General features: G+C 46.1%; 1 protein-coding gene across 1 annotated transcript in view; it reads left to right on the top strand.

Annotated features, from left to right (window-relative positions):
• Positions 1-7,858: 7,858 nt before the first annotated feature.
• Positions 7,859-26,813, top strand: part of FSTL1 (follistatin like 1) — a 56,299-nt gene continuing 37,344 nt past the window's right edge. The window contains exons 1-2 of the mRNA XM_067302238.1: positions 7,859-7,973; positions 8,073-8,132. Of these exons, the coding sequence (XP_067158339.1) occupies positions 7,971-7,973; positions 8,073-8,132 (63 nt within the window). The 5' untranslated portion in view covers positions 7,859-7,970. The remainder of the gene's footprint in view (positions 7,974-8,072; positions 8,133-26,813) is intronic.

Below are 26,813 nucleotides of genomic sequence, written 5' to 3'. Positions count from 1 at the left end.
CCTTAACACCAGCATCCCTAGTTTGAAGAAGTTAATTTCCCCTGACCAACCTGCTCCCATCAGCAGATGCTTTTTCAACCTGCTCCGAAGCAGCATCCCCAGAGGGCTCTTCCACAGCACCTCCTTTGCACAGGGCTAAAACAGCTTTTTGACTTCAGCTGTAAACAGTGTTTGAGAGAGTTTCAAATGCTGCAGGGAAGGCAGAAGGGCATGGCTGAGAAACTGTGGGAAGGGGCTAATCAGTGCATCCCCTTTGAATGCCCTCTGGCTCTTCAGGCACTTGGCTCACTGACTTGGCAGTCAAGAGCTGTGAGCACCACAGTCAAACCACAAGCAGTAGCCCTTGGATGGTGAAGAGGGAGAGCCTGTTGCCTTACAGCAGGATGGCTGGTGTTAGCACCCCTTTGAGGAATTCTGCTGGATATCTTTGTCAAATGCCAAGCTTGCACCCATACGACAGCAGCAATTGAAAGGTGAGACAAGTGAATGGCATGTGGATCACATGTATTTTGTTGTGAGTTACACTGTAATTGATAGATTATAACGGCCTGTGCCTGAGCTCAAGACATCCCAGGTTCATTTTCTGCTTCATCCATGAGCACAGGCCCCCTACTGTTTGAGCTAATGGAGAAAGTGTGTTTAACTGTGTGGATCGGGATGCACCTGTCGTAGACAACTGTTTGCTCTGCAGCAATAGCATGTTGAGGATGGGGCGCCTGGGCTCATTGCAGGCAACATGGCAGAGCTAAATACCTCATTGTAGTTCAGTGATGTAGAAAGATTAAGTAGCTGAAATTTCAGCCTGCCACAGAAAAGTCCTGGATTTGACTCTAAGCTCTGCCAGAATTGACTTTAGCAACTTCTCTGTGAACTTGTCTGCAAAGTGAGGGAGTGAACAGGGAGGGACGGAAGTAGAAAGAAATGATGGTTATTTCCTCCCTTGCAGAGGAGAATAACATGATATTTAATAGTATATATTGTGAAGTGCATGCAACTTTAGCAGGTATAGAGGTGAGCTGGGACTCCACCTTTGGAGTATATCTTCATGGCGGTATGTACCTGGATTGTGTACTAACACAGAGACACACTAGAAAATCCATTTTATGAATCATATGTGCCAGTTCAGCTGCCTGCACAATGAATGACTCATCTTGCCCTGATGCCTGTCCCGAGGCCCATTCTGCCTGACCCCCATCGCATTATCAAACCTCCTTCTGAGGGGCTTGCTGGGGTCAGACTCCAATCCAATGAACTGTGGTAGTGGCATGTAGGCTAGGACCCCAAAAAATAACCGTCAGCACAGATATCTTGTTAGTGATTGTGCCATTTTTGTGCAATAAGGTTCTTACCTGTCTAAGCAGATAAGCAGCCTGTCTCCTCTGCACCATGCTAGGCATGCTGGGCCAATGTCTGTGAACCAGTCTCTGTGACCAACCAGCTTCTACAAAATGGAGAGATACTGTTGGCAGCTGGGACAGAACTTGTTCCTCATGAGGGTGGAGGGCGGCCCTGTAGGTGCTGTTAGGGGCCACATAACTGCTCAGGAACCCTGCTTGCTTAAGGCCAGCTATTGCTTCAGGTGAATGAGCTATGTTCCCTGTGGGTAAAGAATCACAGTAACTCCAACAGAACTGTACCTCAGAGCAGAGCTAATTGATTTGTCAGCTCTGAGAGGTTTGGCCTTGGACTAGTAGCATGCTGGGGCACTTTCAGGGAATGGGAGCAGCCTGCTTCTGGCTGGGTAGGGCCTCTCTTGAGAGTGTTTTTAGTTTGAAGGCTGTAGCAAACTCGTAGGATTATATGACCTCATAGGATAATTCAGGTTGGAAGGGACCTCAGGAGCTCTCTATTCCATCATCCAGTATCATTGCAAGGCATTCTTCCTTCCCAAGTGTAGGACTTTGCATTTGTCCTTGTTAAATTTCTTAATTGACCAGGGTGACCTACCTGATACCTCCTGAGGAGCCTCTGTTGACTTTTGAGGGATACAGATCACAGCTGAAATGGCTGCCAGTAAGTCCATTCTCCCAATTCCAGTAGGTCCAGACATTTCTGCAGTTTGCTTCAGCAACAGTGGAGTCAAAAGCAGGAGCGTTTCACTTGCCTGCGCTGCATCATGGCCTGGCTGCAGCTGAAATGAGCAGGAATGAGGAACATGCTGAGACAGAAGTATGTTATGCTATTCAGGATGGAGGGGTACGTCCACACAGAGTCTTTGAGACAGATTCTCATGTCTTGCACAACGACTCAGATCTGAGTATAACTCAAGTCTATGGACACCACGAATGGCAAGTTATCCTTGGCCAAGCTGTGGCTGTTGCAAATGCAATCTAGGTATGGTTACAGAGGCTCAGACAGGAGTACATTTCTGTGCTTGGGATATTCCTGGCAGGCATGGCTCACCTATATGATTGCACCTGGATGCTAAGACCTGGGTTAAGTCTGTCAGGAAATGACACCTTGGGAGCCTTTCTTATGTTAGAAAACTGAAAAATCTTTCCTTGAATAAGGGACATCAAGGGTAACTCATAAGGGCCAGATTACCAAAGGTATTTAGGCATTTTACAGCACTAGCTAATTGAATCTCCAAAAGCCCATTAAGTATGTTAACCATTAGAGAATGCCCTTTATACAACCCACATTGCCTACTAGTGCCAGTCTTGCATGTCCTTTGGTTAGTAATGTCCCCAGTAAAACCTGTAAAATGAAGATATCTGCTGTGAGGGGGAAGAAAATAGCTACATCACTTTACAGTTGAAAAGAACACATCAGGGCTGGATTGAAATAGAGCTTTAAGCAATCACGTTTAGTACAAACACTGCAGCTGGGGCCGGAGCAAGGCATGGGGAAACCAAGTGAGAAGGTAAATTACAAGAGCAAGTAAATGAAGCAAAAAATAAAGCTAGAAAAAGAAAAAAAAAAGGCTCTATTTAACAAATTGCAGGCTGGAAGGTGACCAAACTACAGGAAAGTGATATGGATATAAGAAATAACTGCACTGTCAAAAAGAAGATTTAAATAATCTACTCTTCATGTCTATATCCTCACATCACAGTTAACTACAGTTACTTCTTACCTGAGTTTGAATTTGGGTTAGAAAAGTAACCCCCTTACTGTCTTGATTTGAGTTAGAGAAGCCTTGAACCCAAGTGAGTTCACCCAGCTGGGTATGCATGTTAGAGCCACATACTGTTATAACTTGAGTCTTAAGCGCTTGCTTGATGGTGTGGTGCAGCTACAAAGCTGGGATAATGAGAGTAACTTGACATCTCCCTAAAATTCTGGATAAGAAGCCTCCTCCTCACTTGTGCACCACTCCCCTACCAGTGCACGTTTTGGGGCTCGCTCCTACCAGCCTGCTACTCTCTGCCAGCGGGCTCACAACAAAATCCTGGTACACCTGCATAGCAGAGTGAGGAGATGTCATGCTCTGGGGGCTGGATCTGAAGTGAATGTCTTCAGTAGGCTGCTGCAGACCTGAGCTCTCACCCAAAGTGGCAAGGCGTCAGCGCAACCCAGGTGTGCCACGGCCCTGGGGAGTCTCACGCCAACTTTGTGTTCAGGTCTGATGCCTGCAGCCAGGACAATGTGGCGGCAAAGGCATTGCTCTGCTCTAGGCTTTTCTCTCATTTCTCAGTCCTGGCCTGTTTCTCTTGTTTTTCTGGGAGACGACAGCTGTCTTTTGGCCCTTCCTCAGGCTCAGATGCAGAGCTACCCTCTGGTCTATAATGAGTTACTCCTATAACTCAAGATAATACAGATGCCTCCCGTTCCACAAAAATTGAGCCTTCTCAACTATAACCTTAAACATCAGCTGTTAAAAATAATACCCTGCTTCCTAAATACATCAAATAAAGCTACTGCAAATTTCTTAGTTACTTCTTGGCAGGATAGTTTATTTCCATGTCACGAAGCCTGGTTCCCGATCCATACTGGTTACTTCAATTATCATCTAACGTACCACAGGCACACCAGCCATTGACCTCAGCGCAGCACCGAGCGAGCAAGCATCTCTCATGACTGGTGTGAAGGGTCTCATGTTGCAGATGGCAGGGAGAAAGGAGGAGATCTGAGTGATGTGGGTGGTGGACAGGAGTGAGGTAATGTGGAGAGGGTGATATCATGGTATAGCCACAAGGGCTGGGTGAGGACTTATGAAGTAATTTATTGGCACATGTTTAGCCTAGCTTCTCAAGGAAATGAGGCTTATACGATCACTTTGGGTGTATATCTGTGCATATGCTGTAATAAGGGAGAGGCTGCAGCGTTAAAGTAACTCTTATTAGACATCAGAGAGTCCAGACAAGTGATGTTTACAGTGCCCCAGAAATGGAGAAGGCTTTGGTTGGAGCTTGCACTTTATTAAACACAAGTGGATGTACCCACCCATGAGATGTAAACTCATAGGAGCCCAGGCTTCATTTGCTCTGCTTCTCAGGCAATGGCTTGTTAGGGAATTTCGGTAGCATGGCCACTTTGGCATGCATATGTGTGTGTGTAAATCTCCTGTAAAACTGTAAATCTGTGATCCTATACATATAACAAAAAGTTTGTATTAGAAGTAGCAGTGACTGGAAAGTAAGTGTCAGCAGAAATGAAGTATTAATGTATGCAGTAGAAAATCTTTCTTGTAGAGCAACGATTCCCAATTTTTTTGGCCCATCAGAGCATTACAACCTTCAGAATTTCAGGCAAGCGTCATGCACTCTTACAATTAAGCTTTTTAACTGCAAGCATTTTTATGATACTAGTTGAGTTGTGCGACCAGCAGTGGATGAATTACCATATCCAGTACAGCCACAGCTTTGAAACCACAGCTGTAAATGCATTTGCTTTCCTCTTACTCTAGTGCTTCTGATCCAAACTCTTTGTTATGGCCCATGATGAAACAGCAAAGGTTCCTGAAAGATTTATTCCTTATGTGCTTAGGTAGTACACACTCTTCTTCTGCAATTTACGTTTTTAAACAGTAAAAGTGAGTTTGCAATAAAAGAGAACAGTTCATCCGATATTGTGTATTTATTTATACGATGTGTGCCTTAGCCTTTGTATACAGCATTAAGGCTGTGGGGTCTGTGTTGAGATCATTTTGTGCTGCCTGTGATGGAAGTGAGAACACAACTTTTTGCTGTCCTGATAAGTTTGCTGATATAATATACCTGCCATTCTGCCTGTGGATGGATGCTTTCTGTAGCTGGAAAGCCATAGCTGGTAGCAACTTTCACCACCCCCATGTTTCCACAGACACCTCCAGCTGTATCACCGTTGTCATCTTTCCAGCAAAGGGCTAAGGATTGTTCCCTCACAGGTTACCAGAGTTACTTGGTCAGGCCTTGTCTGCACACAACAGTTTTAGCTGATTAAACTGGGTAACTGTGCAAAAGTCTCTTTCCCCTCATGCCTTCCTGTGGTAACGTTCTCTCATGCTAGTATGACAGCTGCTTTTTGGTGTTCACCTGAATCCATTTCCACATGATGTAAATTAACTTGAAGAAACATGCTTTTATTTACCTGGACACCAGCACAGAATGAGGGATTACTTTTTTACTTTGCGTGTCATATTCAGTCCTTAGATTACACAGAAAAAAACATGTTCCTGCTGACAAACCCATATAATCCAGGACAATGGTTCATCAAAATTGTATGCAGTGACTGCTCATGACATCAAGGAGGGAGGGCAGGATCTAGCAGATCCCTTCTAGTGCTGTGTTCGCAGGAGTGATATGAGTCACCTTCAGCCTCTGAAGAGAGCAAGCCTCCTTGCATAGCACCACTTGTGCAGAACCAGACATCAAGAGGCTAGAAATTGATGAATCTTTTTATACTGATTTATCATTTGGCACTTTTTTTTTATTATTATTATGGCACTTCATCAGGGTGACTCAGAATGAGCCTGATTCTATGACGCTTCTGCAAATTAAAGTCCGGCTGAGTTCAGTCATAACTCTGCCGGCACTGGGTCATGAAACAAGGGAATCAGTGACTCCAAAACAAAGAGATATGATGTGAGGGTGAGTTCAGAAAAAAAGACAATGAAAACTACATTGCTCAGCATCAGCCGTGAAATAATTAGACATCTCTTCAGGCTAGATTTATAGACCAACTCCACTCAGACAGTAGCAGAACTGGATGGGGATGATGCTCTCTAAATACAAAATTATTAGTAGTAGTCCTAAAACAAAATACAGTGTGGAATTGGAGCTTGGGCGAGCACAGCAAAAGAGCACAGCTGCCATGAGCGGTTCAGAACTGGGCTGATCCAGGACACAGATAATTATTTTTCAGAGTTTGCCCCTTCCAGGATGCGGGAATAATCTTTGGTCTTGGTGAACACCGGGGGAACACACGCCAGTTCTCCCCCTGCTCTTGTTATCTGTTCAGGACGCAGAAGGAAGCACGGCAAGGAGATAGTAGCTTATGATAATGCTTGGTTACGGAGCAAGATGGGATTTCAAAGCCAGCAGTGTCAGTTTTGGTTGTAAACAACCTCAAACCTTGAGGAAAAGCCCTTGACGACTGGTGTCATGGTGTCATTTGTTGTAATGGTGAAGATTGCTGTATTTTAGGCATGGTCATAGGGCATGCTCAGGACAGTTAGCCTCTTTGCATTGACAGGTCCTGCTTTCTAGCCCCTGTGCTAGCAGAAGCTTCTGAAATTCAGAGCTGAAGATATTAGACAAAAGGATCACAGGTATTTATATGCAAATGAAGAGCACCAGGCGTTCATGTAGGATTACAAGTCCCATGTGACTGGAATAATACCCCAACTGGCTGTTCTGCTCAACTAATGTGATTTGGATTCTAATAGACACAGACTTAAATTCCTATTTTTAAACCTCACCGCATCCCCACATGAATTGCATCTACAGTCATGGCTGGAGTTTCAGTGTGGTCTAATGGAGCGAACACGTGCTGCGCATTGGAAAGAAGTGGGCTTATATTGGGCATTGCTGCTTCCTGCCTGCAGAGAAACTGCTTTGTACCTCAGTTTCCTCATTTGTAAAAAAGGCAGTAACAGCAGCGATCTCCTTCATGTGGTGCTTTCAGCTCTGCTGTCAGAAAGCCTACTCTGTGAACTAAGTATCGGTATCATTGCCTTCGCTTCTTCTCGCCTTCCACCACTGTAGTATTGGGACACTCTCCAGACCTATCTTCTTCTGCAGTCAGGGTTTGGTCCCAGAAGATGCAAGCAGCAATACTCCCACATGTTGCCTTTCTTTGGTATTTGCTCTCTTTCCTCTTCTAGGAAAAATCCTTTGTTTCACTCCCCTGAAAACATTTCCCTCATCCCTCTGACTTACCAGTGAGGATGCCCACTGCAAACCCCACAGAAAACCATGGCTGTCTGATCAGCAATGGCACATTTTCTCTCTTCAGCGCTGGATGTTCCCACTGCCTGCTCCATCCCTCATTCAACCCTTCCCTTGGGAACTCTTTCAAAACCCATTCCCTATCACCACACTCCTTTTCCAGTGCCAAAACCTGCCTTTGGCCACAGCTGGGCCATGAAGCCCATGCTGCGCAATAAAAGGCTGAGTAAAAAGCAACTCGGACTTTAGAAGCTTTGAAATACCGTTGTTTGATTATTTATTTATCGTGAGGCATTTTTATTATGGTATTATTTATTATGATTCATTATCGGCTCATTATTTATTAGGACCTGCGGTCCCTCGCGGGATGTCCGCACGGGTGGCAGCGAACAGCGGCACCCGGGCCGAGCCTGGCAGCGCGAGGGCTTCGGGACGACACCGACACCGACGGCGCGGCCGCGGCGGGGCGGGGCGCGGGGCGGGGCCGGGCGGCAGGAGGAGCCGTGCCCGGGGCGGGGCCGGGGCGGCCGGGGTCGGGCCGAGGGCGGAGCCGCGGGCTGGCGGAGTCGGGGCGAGGGGGGCTTTCCCCACCCCTCGCCGCCGGAGCCGGAAAGCCGCCGCCGCGCTGCTCTCGCCTGGCCGGGCCCCGCCGCCAGCAGCATGGTGAGGGGCCGGCGGGAAGTTTGGCGGCGGCGGCCGCTCCCGTCGCCCCGCTCCGCGCTCACCTCTCTCCTCTCCCCCCGCCCGCTCCCTCTTTTGCAGGTCTGGAAAACTCTCTCGCTGTTTTGCGCCCTGGTGGCCGTCGCCCGGCTGCGAGCGGAGGTAGGCTGCGGGGGCGCCCGGGACGCGGAGGGGGGCGCCGGGTGGGTTGCTTCTGGCGTTTCCCATCCCCCCCTCCCCCCCCCCCAAAAAAAAAAAGTATCTGCAGTCGCCCGCTTCGCCGTCGCGGAGCAGGACGAGGCGCCGGACGCGGGAGAGCAGCGCCCGGCCTGGGCGCGCCCACGTGCGCGGCGCCTCGGCCGGGAGCCGCGGGGCCGCCGCGGGCGCGCGGGGCCGCGCCGAGTTCGCCGCCGGCGGGACTTTTCCGGGCAGCCCCCTCTGCCTCTGCCTCCCTCTCTCCCTCTTTTCTTTTGCTGCAGTGACCTTCTCCGAGCATTAAAAACCATTAGCTCCGAGCTCGTAAACCCAAAGGTCTGTTGACAGAAAATAAACGGGGTCTGACTTCCCAGGGCTGCAGCCGCCATAAAAGTGAGGTCAGAAACAAAATATTTGATAATTACGGCAGGGAAATGTGGAAGTGATTTAAAGCAAATGAACTCAAGCTGCGCTGGGGAGGGTGGCTGAGCGTGCCTTCTGGAGGGAAGCAATCCCTGTTGGGGGCCTGGGGGAGTGGGTTGTCTGCCCACTTGCATTTTTTCTCCCTACATATTTCTCCCAGATGGCTGGCCCCACCCTAGAGCATCACAACTTGGCTCCGCACAAAAATGTATAAACACTTTTGGTTTCCTCCAAACAATTCCCTTTTTCTGCCTCCCACCCATATACCATGCTGCCAGGGTTATGACAGAGACGGGGTTTGGAATTAAATCAATTATTGTTTGTTTGTCTCCATAAGGAAGATTCTTTGGTGAACTCCCCACGAATGCCAGTCTCTCGCTAGAGAGAGGAACAATGCAAATAGCGTAGCGCAGGAGAAATGGAGGTGAGACACAATGGTTGTGAGCTGACGCTGACCAAGTAGCTCTACTTGCAGCAGGCATGAAAACTGCGCTGTGGTATGGGCTAGCATTTTACATCTGCATATGCACGATAATACTGTCATACACTTTCTTCTTAAGGCGTGATATACTTGTGCAGTCAGCATTTCCACATATTTCCCCTCCAACACTGTCCTAAAAAAGCCGGAATGGTTTTATCCATTTTCTTAGGAACCATTTAAAAAAAAAAAAAAAACTTAACGAATTCCAGTCAACGCACAGAGAAACCTCTGTAAGAAGGAAGCGCATAGTAATGCATTCATAAGATTAATAATAAGAGCTAAATGATAATGGTAGTGGTCCAAGTAAAATGTCTTGAAGTCGGTAGCCAGCAGGAATATAACAAAGATGTGTTTGGCCATTGATTTTTCATTCAGTGCCACTCGCATTACGTGACTCAGACAAATTGTTAAATCCTGCTTTTTGCCTAGCTTAGTCCAATTTGGAGTACCGTGGTTGGCTGCCCGAATATAAGTACTGTAATGTTTCTGTGCCTTGGTGTCCCCATCTATGAAGTGAAAGTAAGAAGAATGTACAGCCATTATGTTCAAAACTTGCTTTTAAAGGCCAGTTCCTACCTGAGTGGATAAATGAAGGATTTTACTGTTTTCCAAGGTAATAGTCCAGGTGTCAAACCAGTGAATGTTTTGGTTCGATTCCTGTCTCAGTTCAGCAAAACTTGAGAGTAATGACTGAGATTTGGTTCTGGTTTGAGGGCACCTCAGGCAAATTTTCTCCTGGGGTTCGGTTTGATTTTTTGTTGCTGGTGACTGCTTGGTACTGAGTATCAGTCCGCTTCTAGGTCCTACCATCTGGGATATCTGAGCCTTGTTATTTTCTAGGGGGTGAGCTGCGAAGAATTCGGAAAAGGCTTTGAAGGTTCCCCCCCCCCCCTTCCAAATGCCCCCTTTTATTACCACTGTGCTGTGTCACTGACACTTGGTAAGACTAGTATAGAGTGGGTTTCCCTTTTCTAGATTTTGGGAGTGATAACCTCTCTGTTTCTTCTGTTTTTGCTGCAGCTGGTGCTTAGTACCTTTCAGGATGTTCAGAATATTAATGCCGAGCCATAAGCTGCTAATCCATTTGTAGGCAAAACTATATCTGAACTGGGTTGGGTTTTTGTACCACTCTCCTTTCTGTAATATTGTTAGGTGCATAATTAGAGGCTTTGCAGTAAGAAAGAAATTGCTTCAGTAAATGTTCCTGGCATGATTTTATGCAGACTGGAAAATCTGAGACGTGCCAAAGCTTGGGAGCTTTTCTTGGCCCAGTTCAGTAATAGTCACAAGAGCAACAGTCGGTGAACTCTCCTCCTCGGATGGAAGCCAGCCCCCAGCTTCAGACAGTGCTTTTTATCTCTCTCTTCCTGGATCACTCTCTCAAAGAGGAGGCTGTTTGCTAGGGTTAGCAGGGATGCTGCGGAGGTCCTGTTGCTTGTATTCCCAGCTGGTGCTTTCCTAGGCAGAGGGAATGATTTTTAGGAAGCATCCATCACTGTTGAGGAAAAGGGAGAGGCACAAAATGTCTGATGAACGTATTAAGAGTTAATCCATAGGTCTGTAACTTGATCAGTTGTACATATTCTGATGGAGTAGATAGCTGCTTAACATGGGAAAGGAATCCAGTCCCTCCGACTGTGTCGATGAGATCTGAAGGGTAGTTTGCATGGAAAAGTTTTACCAGTTGTACCGCTCTAATGAGACCAGTATCATTATATGTCCCATCAGGATACTTATTTTAGAACAAGAGTAAGATTTGGGGATTTTTTTCATTTTGGCTTAAACCTGCTTCAGAATCATCAAGAAACTTATTTTAAAAGGGAATATCAGATGTTAACAAAAAGATTGATGCCAGCATGACTATATTGGTGCAGGCTGTGGGCAGATATCCTTTTTCTGAATCCAGCTTTGCTGAGAGGAGAGGTCACTGTCCCCGGCCTGCCCTCAACTCCTTTCCATCCATTCAGCTTAATCCCTGAGCCCTGTAGCTGTTCTCTTAAACTATCTTTAACCCATTTCAGGCTAAATGAGCCTGTCTTTGGGAAGAGTTATGTAAACGGTTTAAGCTGACTTGTCTCATTTTGAGTAAAAAGGGATAGAGGATTGCTGTTGTGAGGAGATCTACTGACAGATCCGAGGGGGCTATAACCCCCAAGCAGCAAGGTGGTGACAAGCATCTGGAGGCAAACTGATAACCTTTTCTCATGGTACAGTATTTGCAGTGCATGCATCTGTTGAAACCTTGGCATTCCTCTCTCTATCCCCCCTCCTTTTCCATCAGTATAACTTCTGTGTGTGAAAAGCCGGAAGAGAGGGAAAAAGAGAAAATGAAAAAGCTTTAGGCTAAGTTCTGCTTGCTTAACTCACGTGAGTGCTTTCTCTCAATCCGACCTGGCTACTTTTGCACAGAAAGATGACAAGACCTGATGCCTTCAAGGTCGTGTGCTTCCTCTGCCAACATGCCAGTTTTCCAGCAGAGTGCTCTTGGGAACCAGGGGAGATGAAGTTGAGAATTCGACTGGCCTCTGTAAAGGCTGGTCCCTCCTTCCAGGCTTTAGTTTTGGTTTGTTAACAGATTCTGGTCAGCATCCTTAGCTTAAACTTTTTCTGACTTTTTGCAACTGTGAAGACTAAAAACCACTCCCTTACTAAGTGAAAGTTGACATCCTGATGTAATTGCATAGCTCTAGGACAAGGCTGGAATTTGGCCCTGCAGTTGTCATTTTAAGAAGGATTCATTTGCCTTGAAATTTAATGGTAGAGACTTTGTGGGACAGGTCAGTCCTCCCATTGATATTTTGTCCATGGTAGTGGGGAAAGAAGGACACCATGGTGCCTATCACATGGGTATCTTGGGCTGCTTTTAATGTGTACTAGCTTTGTGCATTAATGTAAAACCCAGTTGTTTAATGTAATAAAACGGCACCTTCCTATGTCTAGGCTTGCTGACACAGCTTCAGTCTTTGGTGAAAGGAAGAATCACCGTCATTGTTCCCTGGGAGCTGATTTTGGAATCCTGCCCTCGGGTGTCAGACCAGGCGTTGCAGGAATCACATATCAAGGCGATAAGCGCATTGTAAATGAAGGAGGCAGGGAAAAGTGATTCTGCCCCCTGTGCTGTGCTGTGGCAGTCCAAATGCTGAGGGATGAAATGGGGAGCTCTGCCTGAGGCACTTTGCACCATGCTGAAATACTAGCCAAACTCCCCATGCATGAGGGTTTAAACCACTCCCCTGGCTGTGTTGAAAGGACCATAATCTCTGAGCAGTGGTTTGGCTGCAGAGGTGCGTGGCACAAGCTCTGAAACAGAAGTGGTGTAGTTTAATGTATAGGTGTGTGTGGCACCCTAATGGTGCTTCTCAGATGGAGCTGCTGTTTACTGTTGGGTCTGAGCCACTTTGTACAAATTCACCATAGCTGAATGAATGCCTTTAACTGCCAGAGTGCACATTTTTTGTGGGTAATTAACAGGGGACTGCCTCCTCCTCCCAGCATAGGAGGAGGGCTGGCTGAAAGGATAAGGTTGCCTGTTGCATTTTCTAGCTGCTGTTATTGGTACAGCTGCTTACCCATCAGGAGGCACTGGGGCACCTTTGATCTGTCTTGTGTGGTGTTACATGAGCTGGGGAATGTTTCTCTTTGTACTGAAGAGAGTTTGTCACAAATCTCAGCCAGATGCGTCTTTCCAGGCTCCTGAGACTCCTATTAACCAGGCTCTGTTTTTACCCTGTATCCTGTGAGCTAGAGGAGATTGGTTCCCAGAAATGCCGTATTTAGCTGGGTTGGATCTACCTTTGCGGAGGTGTTGTCTAAAAAGGCTTCTGCTGTACTGTGGAGTCTGAGCTGACCTGTGAACGACCAGCATTTCTTTGCAGAGATCTAACCCTCAGAACAGTGTCTGAGTTTAGCAGAAGAAAAGATTAGAGTGCTGTTACGCTGTGAAGCCTAGTTCCTTCCAGAGTTGGGTCGGGGTGACAGGTATTGGGATCTGTAACTCGAATTTGCCAGAGGTTGTAGATTTTGCCACAACTAGTGTATTAATGTCGGATGTGAACTGGTTGGAGCAGGAGTTTATTTGCACTTGCACCATGGGGCTCTGATTGCAGTTCTTAGGCATTGTTGAAATAAATAAGCAAATGCCAGATAAACAGGCCCGGAGGCTTCAGTGCTGTTTTAAAGGACAGAAGAAAAAAAAATGTAGCATGAGCAGGGACTGCACGACATTTTTTTTACTACTTGCTCTCAAATGTGCTCCAATTCTGATCAAAATGCACTCTTCACAACTGCACGCTGGGTTGAAGACACCAGCTACCAGTAGCTAGTGAGTACATACCTTCTCTGTCATACAAACCAGCTACACAGAAATAAAGTTCCTATGAAATCTTATTTCCTGCTCTATGCCTGAGCTCTCTCATTTATTACACTGTATTACTAGGTTTTAACATTGGGCCTGTACTTGCTTGGGCCAGTGGACTAGATCTATGTTGCCTATGAGAGATGATGAAGAAAAGCAAGCTCGTGTATCAGTCTACATATGTGTACTTTCTTGAGGCATCTGCACCTTCTTTGGAAAACGTCAAGAGGTCCACAAGTTGGAAACAATTTGGAGGCTCCTTTTGGGTGAACCTGTTTGGAAAGAACAAGGAGTTTGGGCTGGATGATCAGGGGAGGATTTGGTATCTTATTAGCTCAGCTGTAGGTGGATCCCACTTTCCCACTGTTTGACAGCTAAGCAAATATTTTGGCAGAAGAAACTAAACATTGCTTGAAGACTAAAATCTGTTTTTTGTCTTGCTGTGGGAAGGGAACTAGTTTTCCAGTGCTTCTGAGAAAACACCAGGAAAACCAGGAGATAGAGACAAAAGACTTGTTAGAACCATCTCATTCGTATGGACATTGCAGGATGGTTCCCTGTACTGAGTTTCCCTTGGCTGTAACTGGTCAACAGTTGAGTTTTCCTTGACTGTCCCAAAAATGGACCTCTAACCACTTTCTCTAAACACTATTATACTATGTAATGGTCCCTTTAATAGCCAGCTTTCCTTGTTGTTCCTTCTTCTTTGCCCTTTCCTTATGTCATTTTGTGACACTGTTTGTAACACAACAGTAAAGCTGTAAGCATATGAAATTGGGTTTCTCTCTTGATTATATCTTTGTAGAGAGCCTTGCAACGCGAAGAGCAAAATACCAGATTGAGGGAACAGATGAAAATACTGAGGCAGAGCAGCTGGGTTTCAGTAATAGGAAGAAGAGGTTTTGCACATCTTATGCTCCAAGCCAGGACAGCACTGGGCTTGGAAGAGGTGGGTTGAGCTGGACAACTGTTGGTCACCCACTGCTGGTTGTCCCTAGTCAGCAGCAGTCAGTATAAGTTCCTCCTGATGCTTTCTTCTGGTTCAGCGTCCTGAGACAGGATGAAGAGCCCTGGGGAATATGGATGTTGGAAGACCTTTCCATGATTATTTCTTAATTAACTTTTCCCCAGAACTAGAGTTTTTAAGAAATAATGGTAGCTTCAAAGATTATCTATAGCCACATACCACTTCTTTGTTTCTTTACCTGTGAGGAGACTTAGGGTGGTAGTAGAAGGACTTGCTGTGGAAGGACCTGTGACAGGGCTAAGGCTCAAGCCTAGCAGTGTCGTCTTGAGTCTTTCAGGTTGGGTTTGGGGGGGAAAAAGAGGGAGTTAAAATCTTGAATGAGAGGGAAGCATGAGGAGGGTGACAGGGTTGAGCTAGAATGTGCTAGCAAAGGTGTCTGCCTCTGATGGTGGGATGCACTGGATCATCTTGGCCAGCGTGGGCACCTGCAATCCCACAGCCTCAGAAGCAAGTGATGCCTCTTGGCCTTCTGAAATGCTGCCTGTGGTCACTGCTGCCTTGTCACCTTATGGCCAGGGTACAGCATTGCAGGGCCGAGTGCTTGGGGCAGAACAAGGAGTTTCTGTCCATCTGCCAGGACAGACACAAAAGAGAGGGAATTTGGCAGGAGCTGACAAGTTACCAGCTTAGCCTTCAGTGGCACATTGTCCAGGGATGGTTTTGATCGTGAAGTCTGTTGCTGTTTTCTAGATGGTGAACAATCTGGAGCAGAGTGCCTGTGAGGCCTCTCCGCCTTGTAGCAGCCCCTGCCATTTAAGCACTGGTAATTGTAGCCTGGAGCCAAGAGCTTTCCTTTTGCATGATGTAACTCTGCATATGTACTTTATGCTGCTCTGGGACTTTCTTCTCCTCCTGTGTTTTGGCTACTTCTTCATGTTTATGTTTGAGGAAACTTAAGCATGAGGGCTTGGAATTACTGTCTTGTTTCCTGTATGTAGGCGGAAGAAATTTCCTCAGGGAATTCTTGTTATATCTGGATCATATAGTTGTCTGGTGAGTGAAATTCCTCAGAGAGAGCTGGAAAGGTTGTGACCCAGCTCCGGACTGGAGCACACTCATGCAGACCCAGGCCTCTGGAGGATTAAGGTGACAAGAGACCAAGCATTCATCTCGAAGGCATTGGTTTGAACTTGGTGGAAAAGTTGAGGCATTCCCGTGGGAGGACAGCATGTTTGGTCCATGGGATGTGAGCCATGGGGTATTCCAGCCCCGAGACAACGAATGCAGGATAAGTAATAACAGCCTAATTTCCTTCAGTTGGTGCCCTGCTTCTTCATTTCCCCTGGGGACAGCAGAGAAGTCAAATTGCAACAGAGACTCTGTTTCTCATGTAGCTCCAGTGTGTTTTCCCCAGGCGTGGGGCTCAGATCCCATGATAGAGGATGATGTAGTGATTGGAGAAGGGAGTACTTTTTTTTAACTGCCTGAGTTGTACTTGGCCTGCAGATGAAGGGCAAGCCTTGGTGTCTGAGCTTGCTAGTGTGTCCAAAAACGAGCTTTGTTTGGCCAGTAACATGTCTGTCTGGCATCACCCTTCCAGTGAGCAGGGTTGCGGAGGCAGCATGTTGTCTTCTGCAAGGAGCATTCCCGTGTTTGCCCTGCTGCAGGGTCAGGGCAGCAACACAGCAGGCAGCAAAACATCCACCTTTGGAAAAACAGACCATTTCCTTTACAAAGCATTGCAGTAGGCCCTGAGATTAGTAGCTGCTTGTACAAACTGGAGCCATTAATGTCTTGTCTAATCCTGTTCTATGCATCCGTGCTAAATGATGTCCCCTTCCTGTTCTGCGGAAAGGGGATACCACAGTCTGTTGTATCTCAAAGTCAATAAGTTTATCTTGATGGACCTCATAAATGAACAAGTAGACCATTATTCTCTTTTTATTCTGCTCTAGCAGACCTAGTTATGCCCCTGTGTTCATCTATAGTGTGTCCTTCCCTGGTGTAGTTATCCTCACCTCATACACATAGCAGGTTTATGTGGCCCCTCAGCTCTTTGCTTAGTCCAGCTCTTTTAAACTCCTCATAGCTCCAGTGTGAGATCAGCTTTCACTACAGACCAGGGAAGTGTTTTGTAAGTATTCCCTATTGATTGTGCTTTGCACCTTCTTAGTCCACAAAGGCAGTTAGGAATTGGGAGGCAACAGCTTGCAGAACACCTTGTTGTTGCTCTTTGCACTTTACAGTCTATCCTTCCCTCTTTGGTACCTTGGTGCCTGGAGCTGGATACACCCTCAGGAGTGTGGTGTAGGGGAAACTGAGCAAAAGTATGGTTAATCGTGGGGCCCAAAGCGTGGTTGGTTAACCCTCGTGCACATGTGCACACAAACACATATACACATGCACACCTACCTGTTGAGGGCAGCCACCTTACTCAGCCCTTTTATGGAATAGCTTCCCAGTAACTCAAAATGACAGAAAGTACCAGCAAGCCAGAGCTGGGGCTGGGGAGGAGAGAACAGCAGAATTTGCAATCGGTGCAGATTATTTATTTCTGATCCTACTGCATCAGTGTTGGATCTCACTATGCTCTGTGAACAGCCCTAAACCGCACGGTGTCAGTGCAGTGCCTAGGCCACTCCTAACTTTGTGCCTGTGAAAACCTAAAGAGATGGAAGAGCAACTGAGTGTTAATGTGGCCTCGCAAATCACTGCCAAGCTCTTGCAGTGCAGCAGCATGTATGCAAGCACTCAGGTGAGTTAGGCTGTCCTGGCAGCAGACACAAGGTCAACAGTAAAGCAATATTAAACATAAACCTGAAAAGAAAGTTGTCTCTGTTTATTTGCTGGCGTTTGTTTGTTTTTTTCTGTGGAGGAAAAGCAGGAAAGAGGTCTCTCTGAGGATATCTGGTTCAAGCAGCTTCAGAGCCCACAGGCACCAAGACAATGCAAACAGACTCTTCTCTCCAGATCTGTTTGTTCTAGCTCTTAGTCACTGTTGTGCCCTGATTTGTATGTAGGCTTTGGGCAAGGCACTTCATTCCCCTGAGCTGCAGCATTCACGTCTGCAAGATAGGGATAACAAGTGTGCTATGCCTCACCGAGGGCTTTATGAGGCTGTATGCATCCCTTCTAGGAAAAGTTTAAAAGCTCTTGTGCAGAAGGTGCAGCAGACACTGCAGAGTGTTGTTGTCCTTATCAATAGCAATGAAAATAATAGTGAGGAAGATGGAGATAACATTTGGACCAGAATTGCTATGTGAATGAATAATTTATTCACAGGTAATAAAGGCGTACAGAAAGGGAAGTGCTGGTATAACCTACATTTAAGATGGGAGCCAGTTGTCCCCAGATGGGAAGGAGGGGATGTTTGAATGCTTTTAATGGAGCCTGAGATGGAGGAAGGACCACGGGGTGGGAGAGCTGGTGTGTCACACAGTGGGGATTGCATTGCTAGAGTGTGTTTGCTGTTTGAGGGGAGCAGCAAGCATCTCCTGTGGTTGGTAGCTCAGAGAAAACAAGTGGGAGATGTGCTATAAGGGGAGCACTTGATGCTATGGTAATGCAGACTCTTCTGTTAGTTGCATGTTGTTGTTAAGCAGAGTGTCTTACACAGGACATGGTTGCTTGCATTCCCCGACAGGTCTATCAAAGGTTGATGAGGAGGAGAAGATGGGTTAGCTATTCCCATGGGTTGCCATGGTAACTAATGGAAATTACTCTTCCCCCCCCCCCCCCAGGTCATATGAAGATGTTTGTAAAAACAACTAGGAAACATTTCTCTCCTTTTTTTCCCAGCATTTTAACTGCTGACTTCTGGTCTTAAAAATACATTGTTATCAGTATTTTTCTAGGGAGGTTATACAGAGCATGTGAGTGCTGCAAATTACGTCCTGGAGATGAGCATTCAGAGTAGGCAGCTGCTGGGCAGTTGTTTGTGTCAGGCCATGTCTCACCCTGAGACCTTCGGCAAGGCACTTGTGTGAACATTTTCTCACCAGCAGGCCAGAAAGTAGGTGCCCAAAATCACAGGTGATCTGAGTACCATCTCCTGTATAAATTGTAAGCAGATGATTAGCTGCTCTGAAAAAGTCCACGCTGGACGAAAGGGAAATAACAATGTCAATGTATCGTCCAGTGAGTTGTCAGGCTTGCTGACACAGTGATGGTAAAGAGCTCTGAGCATTTCAGATTAGAGATGTGGGTGAAACACAAGGTGTTATTATTATTATTATTTCGTGTAAACAGCAGTGTGTTTTGTCACTAAAAATATGGCTGTCTACCAATACTACTGACAATAAAGGAAGCAATTTTCCCAGTAGACTAGTAAATGGTGAGGCCAGAAGGAGCTGTTGTGCTTTACTTTTCTGCCCTCTTGCATAATACAGCCCATATATCCAGCTTTTTGATTAATTCCATTTGCTCTGGACTCTAAAGCATGTCTTAAAAAACATCTAGTCTTGATTAAATAATTACCACAAATGGAAAATACCACTGTGCTTGGTATGTTGTTGCAGTGGTTAATTACCCTCATGCTGTTACACCTCATTTTTAGCTTGCATTTGTCTAATCTTGATTTATAGATGTTGAATCTTGTGTTTAATCTGCTAGGCAGAAGAAGTCTTCAGTACCGTAGATCTATTCCCCACCCTTGTAGCTGTAGTATGTGACCACACCAGCCCCCGAACCTTGTGTTTGGCAAGCTAAACAGTCTGAGCACCTCAAGTCATCTCCTCGTAAGGCTTGTTTCCTAATCACTTACTCATTATGGGGGTTCTTCTTTGAAACTCCTTTAATGCATTACAGGGTTTTATACGCTTCCTGTGTTGATTCTGTCTGAGATGCAAGGAGAGAAAAAAGGCTGAATTTGCCATGACCTGACTAAGGAGCTGCAATCCCCTTTCCTATTCTGTTAGCATTCCCTGTGAGGTGCTTGCTCTGTGCCACATGATGAAAGGGCTGCTCCATGCACTGTTATTGGGGCTCCATCCAGCCTTAGGCAATATAAATCATAAAAAGAGGAAAGAGGAAAAGCAGTATGAACCCTAATTTAAAATATTAGGGAGATCACATACATTAACCCATACAAAATCAGGAATTGTAAGCGGTGCTGTTTTCAAAATGACAGTCTTGCCCACGGTACATAGATATACTGTTATGGTTACAAATTACAGCCTTGATTTGGAATATCCTATGATACATGCATAAGTTAAAGCTCGTTATTAAAGACTGTTGGAATATCTAGAGGCTTCTCAACTCGTTTTAGACCCTGTACATGAGATTTGACTGGAGTAGGGGTAGGGGGTGTGCATGCTCATCTCAACTCATGTGATAGATAAAGGGCCATATCACAAAATTGCAGTCAGGTGGAGCATATCATCTAGCAGCTGTTTTATGAGTTGAGCCCTGCTAGAAGTCATATGCTCCATGGCCAGTGCCTTGAGCATGGGCTCTGCAGTTGCAGGACTCTTTGCACCAGACTGAGTCGGCTCTCAGGCACGGGCACAGCAGCAAGGAAGCATGTGGTCTCTTGCATGCCTGTACTCACATACCCTAACAGAGCAGTTTGTAGAGCTGGGGCTTGAGAGCTGTTAAAAGCTGCATTATTGACATTGATGAGCATGTCTTCATGCAAGCAAACAGTGCACTCTAAAGTCCCATGTGAATACCAGCACATACTGTTGTTTCTCGAATTAGTATTCCATTTCTCACTGCAGAGATTGCTGGATGATTTAGACTTTGCTGGGAGGAATTCTCACTGAGGTAGCAGCTGGATATATTTAGGTGTAACTTGGTTATTTTACATGCAGGCATCAGTTCTGGGACAGAGGTGGCACAAAGGACAGGCAGGCTGCTTCCCTTCTAGAAAACTCAAGCTGTTACAAATAAGTCTGACCCAAATTGGGTACAGTTAGCGATGAAGACAGAGCCAGCTTTCTTGCAGTTCACTCCACCCTTCTCTCAAAAGATCCCTTTCTAACCAAGTAACAGTACAGGAATTTCTTCCAAGACGAAATCTTGCTTCCATGTTGTCTCAAGGGCATAGACTCTGTTCTGAGATGTGTTTGTACAGGTCTTGGCACAAACTGTGCTGGAACTTGACTTGGACCTTGGGAAACTTCTGTACTGAATATGCTTAATAAAGGCTCAGAGATTATTAGAATACCCCTTTTTTGTTTTTCTTTTCATTTCCAACTTTGTCTCTAAATATGGGTGCTTGAGGGGTTTCCTCCTTTCAGAGCAAGTAGAAAGGTCTGTGCATTTCTCCTTCTCCGATCCATTTCACATCTTGGGAGAACCAGGCAGGCTAGGATGAAGGTTCCTCCTTTCATAGCTTCCGGGCATCTTTCTGCAAGGCAGCGTGGGCAGTAGAGGCAGTCAAGTAAAGAAGGCTCATGGACATTTTTTTGACACAAGCCTTTTAGAAGTCTTTTTGGTTTTGGTCATTGATCAGAGGTGAGAGGAGATGATTCCCTTCTCTGAGGCAATATTTTCATTGTATGTTTTGCCTTGAGCTCAAAACCCATTTTTTAATAAAAGTCTAGCAAAAAGCAACAAAGTCCTGTGTTTGTCAGGGCTGTGATTTTTAAAATTGCATCCAAATATTCTTTCAACATACATGTAAAGGAGCACTTTCACAGTGAGTGTAAGCCAATCTAGCTGTGAGTTGCTACGGAAAACGGTGAATGCCTTCCACACCCCTTTCCCACTTGAGGTTGCATGCACCCTCCTCCTCCTCTGTGTTGGCTCTGGTTCTTGTGCGGCTACACAGCTGAAAATTAACTCTATCTGAAAAAAAAATTGACCAAAAAAAAGGAAAAGAAGGAAAAAGAAAAACTTGGCTTTTCATTTTTCTATCCTTGCACAGCCATAAGAGAGCTGATGTGGGAAAACAGCATGGGGAGTAGGAAGGGCAGGACCACTTCGGTGGTTACTGAAGACCATGTCAGGTTGTGAAGCTGGGCCATAAGGCAGAGATCTGGAAGCCCCAAAGCTCATAGCACAGTTTCAAGCTCTGCTGCTTGGCCCCCCACATGGACTTGGGCAGTTCAGCTCACCCCTTCCCTTCCCCTTGGTGGGGCTGAGAAGCTGAACTCACCAAGGCCACCAAGGGCTTGGAGACCGCTGGAAGGAATGTCTTCTCTGGGATCTGGCTGTGGTCAAATGTGCTGCAGCTGAGCTAGAAAAAGAGGTGCCTCCTGCTCTACCCCTAGCCCATGCCCTGCTGCTGACCACAGCCTCCATGAAAGAGGCCCCTTTGATCGCTGTTTTTCTTTGAAATACAAGAGCATTATCTCTTTCTCAGTGAAGCTGTTGTCTGTCCTGATAATTCTCGTCATACAAAATGTGTGTAAGAATACAGGCAGTGAATGTGCCCGATGTGAAGAAAGTGACTTAGCCGGCTGAATCCCAGCAAATGGGGAAAACTTTAGAAGAGCGTCCCTTTCCCCTGTGACCTTGTGTGAGCGCAACATGAAGTGGGAATGCTTGGCTCCCCACCTCCTCCCTGCCCTTGGTCTGGCACTGCTTCCCACTGTGGTCCTGGCTCTTTGGGGAGAGCTGGAGTCTAGACAGTCTCCGCCAAAGCCCTTCAGAGCACAGTGTGCTGCTCAGCCCTCCGAATATCCTTCCCTTTCTCTCCCCCTGTTGGACAGGTGAAACAGAAATGCTGCTGATGTTCTCTGGAGGCGTCAGGGATAGATGGGGGGGGTTGCTGTTAGCTCTGCTAACTAGCAGAAGGGAGGGAATGGTCCTTTGCTCCAGGCAGGTTTGGCCTTCATGGGGCTTGTTGCGGCCTCTGAGGTAGGCTTGGGAGGTTATGCTGCCTCTGCAGAACGCTGAGGCGATAATTTACATTGCCCAGGGCCAAGAAGGGCAGGAGTGTGCTTGCGTTTTCATTTTGGACCAATGCAAAAGGGGATGTGCTGAAGTGGTGGCTGATGTGCATCCCCTCCTGTCTGAAGTGTTGCGCAAAGCTGTGAGGCTGAGCCTGTGTGACTTGGGGCATCCCTGCCCGCCTCTACCCTATCCCATCCCTTGTATTCTCTGCTAAGTTCAGAGCTCTGCAGTGGTGGGTCTCACTTCAGACTTTTGGGCTGCCTCTTTGCTCTTTCATCTAGCTGGCTGTGGCACTTCTGACTGTGAAGATGGGTCACCTGGTGTCCTGGGAATCACTGCGAGTCACTGCAATAGCAAGCAAGAGCTTGGCCAGGTGGGCTTTTCGGAAGCCTTTTCCTCCAACTCTCGTCCTGCCTGGAAGAGCACAGTGGACTCAAGGGAACAGCTTGTAAGGGTTTCAGCAGCTTTGGCAGCTCGAAGGGCTGGGCCTGGCAAGCAAATGGTGGGGTCTGGTAGGGGAGATGAGAAGTGCAACCAGAATGGTCTGGAGCTCTGCTGCAGCTTGTCTTGGGTATGGCCCAAGGACCATTCACCCATCCATAATGCACTTCCTTGTGGTCAGCAGAGCGACACGCTGGGAGAGCCCTTGGCTCCAGCTGTGGGAGCGGGAGTTGTTAAGCACTCATTTATTGCAGAGACAGTCCAAAAAGTATTTCTCCCTCTCAGTGATGTACTCAAGGCTGAAGAATACCATGGTTAAAGAGTAGATGCAGAAAGGTTAATTCTGCAGGACTTTGTGTTCTTGCTTATGCTCATGGAAAACGTGGACAGGGTTGTGTTATTGATAGACTGCAGTTGTTGGTGGCATGGAGAGGAGGGTTGCTTGGCAGGACTTGCAAGGCCCTATTTTGCTTCCCACAGACCTCCTCTGTGGTACTAGATAAGCCACTGAAACCCCGGGCCATAAAGACAGATAAGTATCTAAGATTGAAAGCAAGGGAGTTAGTCTCTTAAATGGTAGTGTGGATCACTGCATAAGTACTTCAAGGGGGATGTTTTGGTGGGATACAGGAGTTCCCCTGGTCCTAAATCAGTGCGTGGAATGCCTAAAGGATAATTTTCTACCACACGAGTGTGTTAGTTGATGATTCTGTGCAATTCATGCCTATCCTCAGGAAGTGGTTATCTCATATAGTGGTTGAAGAACATACATACAGATATCTTGGCTTTAAGTTCAGGGATTTTTAGTTTAGAGAGCAGGTGTCCCCACGCACAAAGTACCAGAAGTCCCAAGTTGGATCCCTTCTGCCACTGTCCCATCCAGCATCATTATGTGTTCTTAAGAGCTTGTTGAAAGCTTTAGGTTGTCTAGGGGAAAAGTGCCTCTGTTTGCATCATTATTTTTCATGGGATTCAACTTCTAAAAGTCAGGCACACCAAGTACTGCTGGCTGATGTCCCAGTGTCATTGTAGTCTGGTAGTTTCCAAGAGGGAAGGGGAAAAATTACCTCAGATGCAGATACAAAACTCAGATAAGATGAAGAAATACAGTAAATTCCACCCATGGAGCATGGAGAAGTAAAGCATGTATCTCCTGGTGAGTTGCTTAGTGTATTTGATGGCATAAGAAGGGGAAGAAATGACAAGGTTTAATGGGACATTGATGAGACTGAAGGAACAGGTTCCTCTGGCAGAGCTGTGCCAGTATCCTGGTATTTTAGGGGTTGTGAGGCTCAAAGTCAATTGTGTTCTGCTGTAACAAAGGACTTGGATTTGCTTAGAGTGAAGGATTGAAATCAGGCAGCCAAAGCGGCTGCTGACCATGGCCATCTGCCCAGCCCTTTGGTAGGAATTGCCATCATGCAGCAGGGATGACTGGACAGGTCACCAAGTGTGTCATTAGTCTTTCTGGCTTACAGCACAGCATGATTTGACAAACTGTATTTGGGTTAGGTTGCTGTAATGGATGAAGCTGCAACACATCAGGAACTGTTTTCCAACCTGTTTTGACTATCCTTAGCATAGAGAGAACATCCTTTCTTTGAGGGGAGGAGCAAACAGCCGTAAGCAGTATTCCTTTTAGAAATACCTGATTTTAATCTGTCTCTGCATTCATCAGTCCAAAGCCTGAGTGTGACAATGCTGACTGCAGTGTTAAAGGCTTCTCTTATAAATGATCACTGCTGGGACTAATCTGTGTTTATACATATGCATCACAGAGTCAAGGGTACCAAGTGCAGGAACAAGTAATACCTGCCTGGGTAAGGATTTGATGGTTCATACAGTAAATGAGAATCACAATCAAGTCACCCAAGAGTGAAAGGCTTTTACATATCCATAGAGCTGTGGTAGCCACTCTTGCAGTGTGTTCACTACAACATATTTAGTCTGTCTTTGGAAAGGGTAGTTTTCTTCAGGCTTAGCCCACTGAAATGACTCGGGTCTGGTCAGTGTGAGAGCTGGCACGAGGCTGGGGTCCTGGTGAGGCCACGTCTGGAGTACTGTGTCCAATTCTGGGCTCCCCAGTACCAGAGAGATGTGGCACTACTGGAGCGAGTCCAGCAAAGGGCTACAAAGATGATTAGGGGACTGGAACATCTCTCTTATGAGGAAAGACTGAGGGAGCTGGGCCTCTAGCTTGGAGAAGAGAAGGCTGAGAGGAGATCTTATCAATGTGTACAAGTATCTGAAGGGAGGGTGTCAAGAGGATGGGACCAGACTCTTTTCAGTGGTGCCCAGCAACAGGACACGAGGCAACGGGCACAAACTGAAACACAGACAATTCCATCTGAACATGAGAAAAAACTTTTTCACTGTGAGGGTGACAGAGCACTGGAACAGGTTTCCCAGAGAGGTTGTGGAGTCTCCTTCTCTGGAGATATTCAAAACGCGCCTGGACATGATCCTGTGCAACATGCTTTAGGTGACCCTGCTTGAGCAGGGGTGTTGGACTAGATGATCTCCAGAGGTCCCTTCCAACCTCAACCATTCTGTGATTCTGTGAAAGGAGGGACATGCAGCCAGCAGCTAGATTGGCGTAGGCTGTCATAAACCTGCAGACCTAGCATGTGATAGATGTGAGATATTGTGAATTCCAGTAAATCTTCTTCCTTGCAGGCTAAGATTATTTCCATTATCTTGCTTTTGCCATAGGCTAAAGGAGCACACATACAGTTCCTTCTGCTCGGTGGGATGACTTTCCAGACCTGGTATCTTGCTTGTGTGTCTGAGCCATCAGTTAGCATGCTAGATACACTCTGAAATCTCTGCACCCTCACAGAGCTTGGGCATTTGTCAGGAAAAGACTGTGGCAAGCTTTGCAGGTTTTATGCTAGGAAGGCTGTAAGATTTGCAACAAGGAGTTTTGGGGGCTCCCTCCTCCCCATTTTTGTTTCAAACTGAGCTAACGCAAATTACTGAAGATCCAAAAAGTAAGGTTTGTTTTCTTTGAAACAAACCAAGAAATTTTACTCAAAAACTGAAATGTAGTGTTGTGTTAGTCAACCTTTCATTGCACAGTATTAGTCTTTCAATAACTGCAAAACCTCAAGGTGGCCTGCAGAACCCTACGTCTGTTTTTTTGGAGAATATATTGTGACCTGGTACGTTATTATAATATCACATTACTTCTCAGATCATGTTAAGTGTAACAGATCATATTTTCTTTATTTCTTACAGCCTGTACATTTGTGCAGTTAGCATCTAGCATAACTTTGTTCAGTGTGACAAGTGTAACATGAAGTACATGAAAATCATTTCTATACATACACAGCAATAGGTACTTAAGCAATTTGTTCTCAGTATTCAAAAGGCTACCATTGATTTCCTGGTGGGCTTGAGTCAAAGCCAGCTTTAGCAACACATTTTTATAAATGCTTTGGGTGTGTGAATTTCCTTGGTTTTCTTAAATCTTTGTTGAAAAAGAAAACCTATTGTCCCTTCTCAGTTTCCTGTCTCAATCTCTTTCAGCGTGCACCATTTTTACACTGAAATGTCTCCTCTACTAGGAGAAGAGGGTCTTGTTTAATCCTTTTCAGGATTAAAAAAGCAGGCTGTTTATACATTCAGATGATACCATTTCTAAAGCGGAGCCCTTAAAATTGGAGGGTGCTGTCAAAAGCACAGGCATTAGGGTCAGGTAAGCTCTTGGCTTTGTAATACATGGTGCTAACTGGAGGCTATGGAAGATGCTCCTACTCTTACAGTGTGCTCTGGGCTAGCAGACACATGATCAGTCAAGATAACTCCTGTAGACCTGGCTTTATCTTCAATGCCTATGGCTCCCTTTTCTCTGGAGCAAGCAGTAAATAACCAGACAGGTTTTCTAACGGCAAAGGATTCGGAATAGAGGCACTGCAGAGATTTCAGTAGAATAAATGTCTTTTAGAAGTTCTTTAGCCGATTTTCTTGCAAGCCAGTTCTACACTGTTCATAGCTAGGGAGACATTTTGTTCTGTTCCTGTCTGCTCTTCCCCTCCATGAATATACAGCCACAAATCTAAGATCTTACTGCAAAGCCGCGGTTGGCAGCAGTTCAGTCTGATACGTTGGGCTGTGAACTGGAGTGGCCAAGGCACAAGCATG

This window comes from Apteryx mantelli, chromosome 1 (genome assembly GCF_036417845.1).
Source record: "Apteryx mantelli isolate bAptMan1 chromosome 1, bAptMan1.hap1, whole genome shotgun sequence".
Lineage (NCBI taxonomy): Eukaryota > Metazoa > Chordata > Aves > Apterygiformes > Apterygidae > Apteryx > Apteryx mantelli.
The sequence above is the reverse complement of the archived record's forward strand: the minus strand, read 5'-3'. Positions and strand labels throughout refer to the sequence as shown.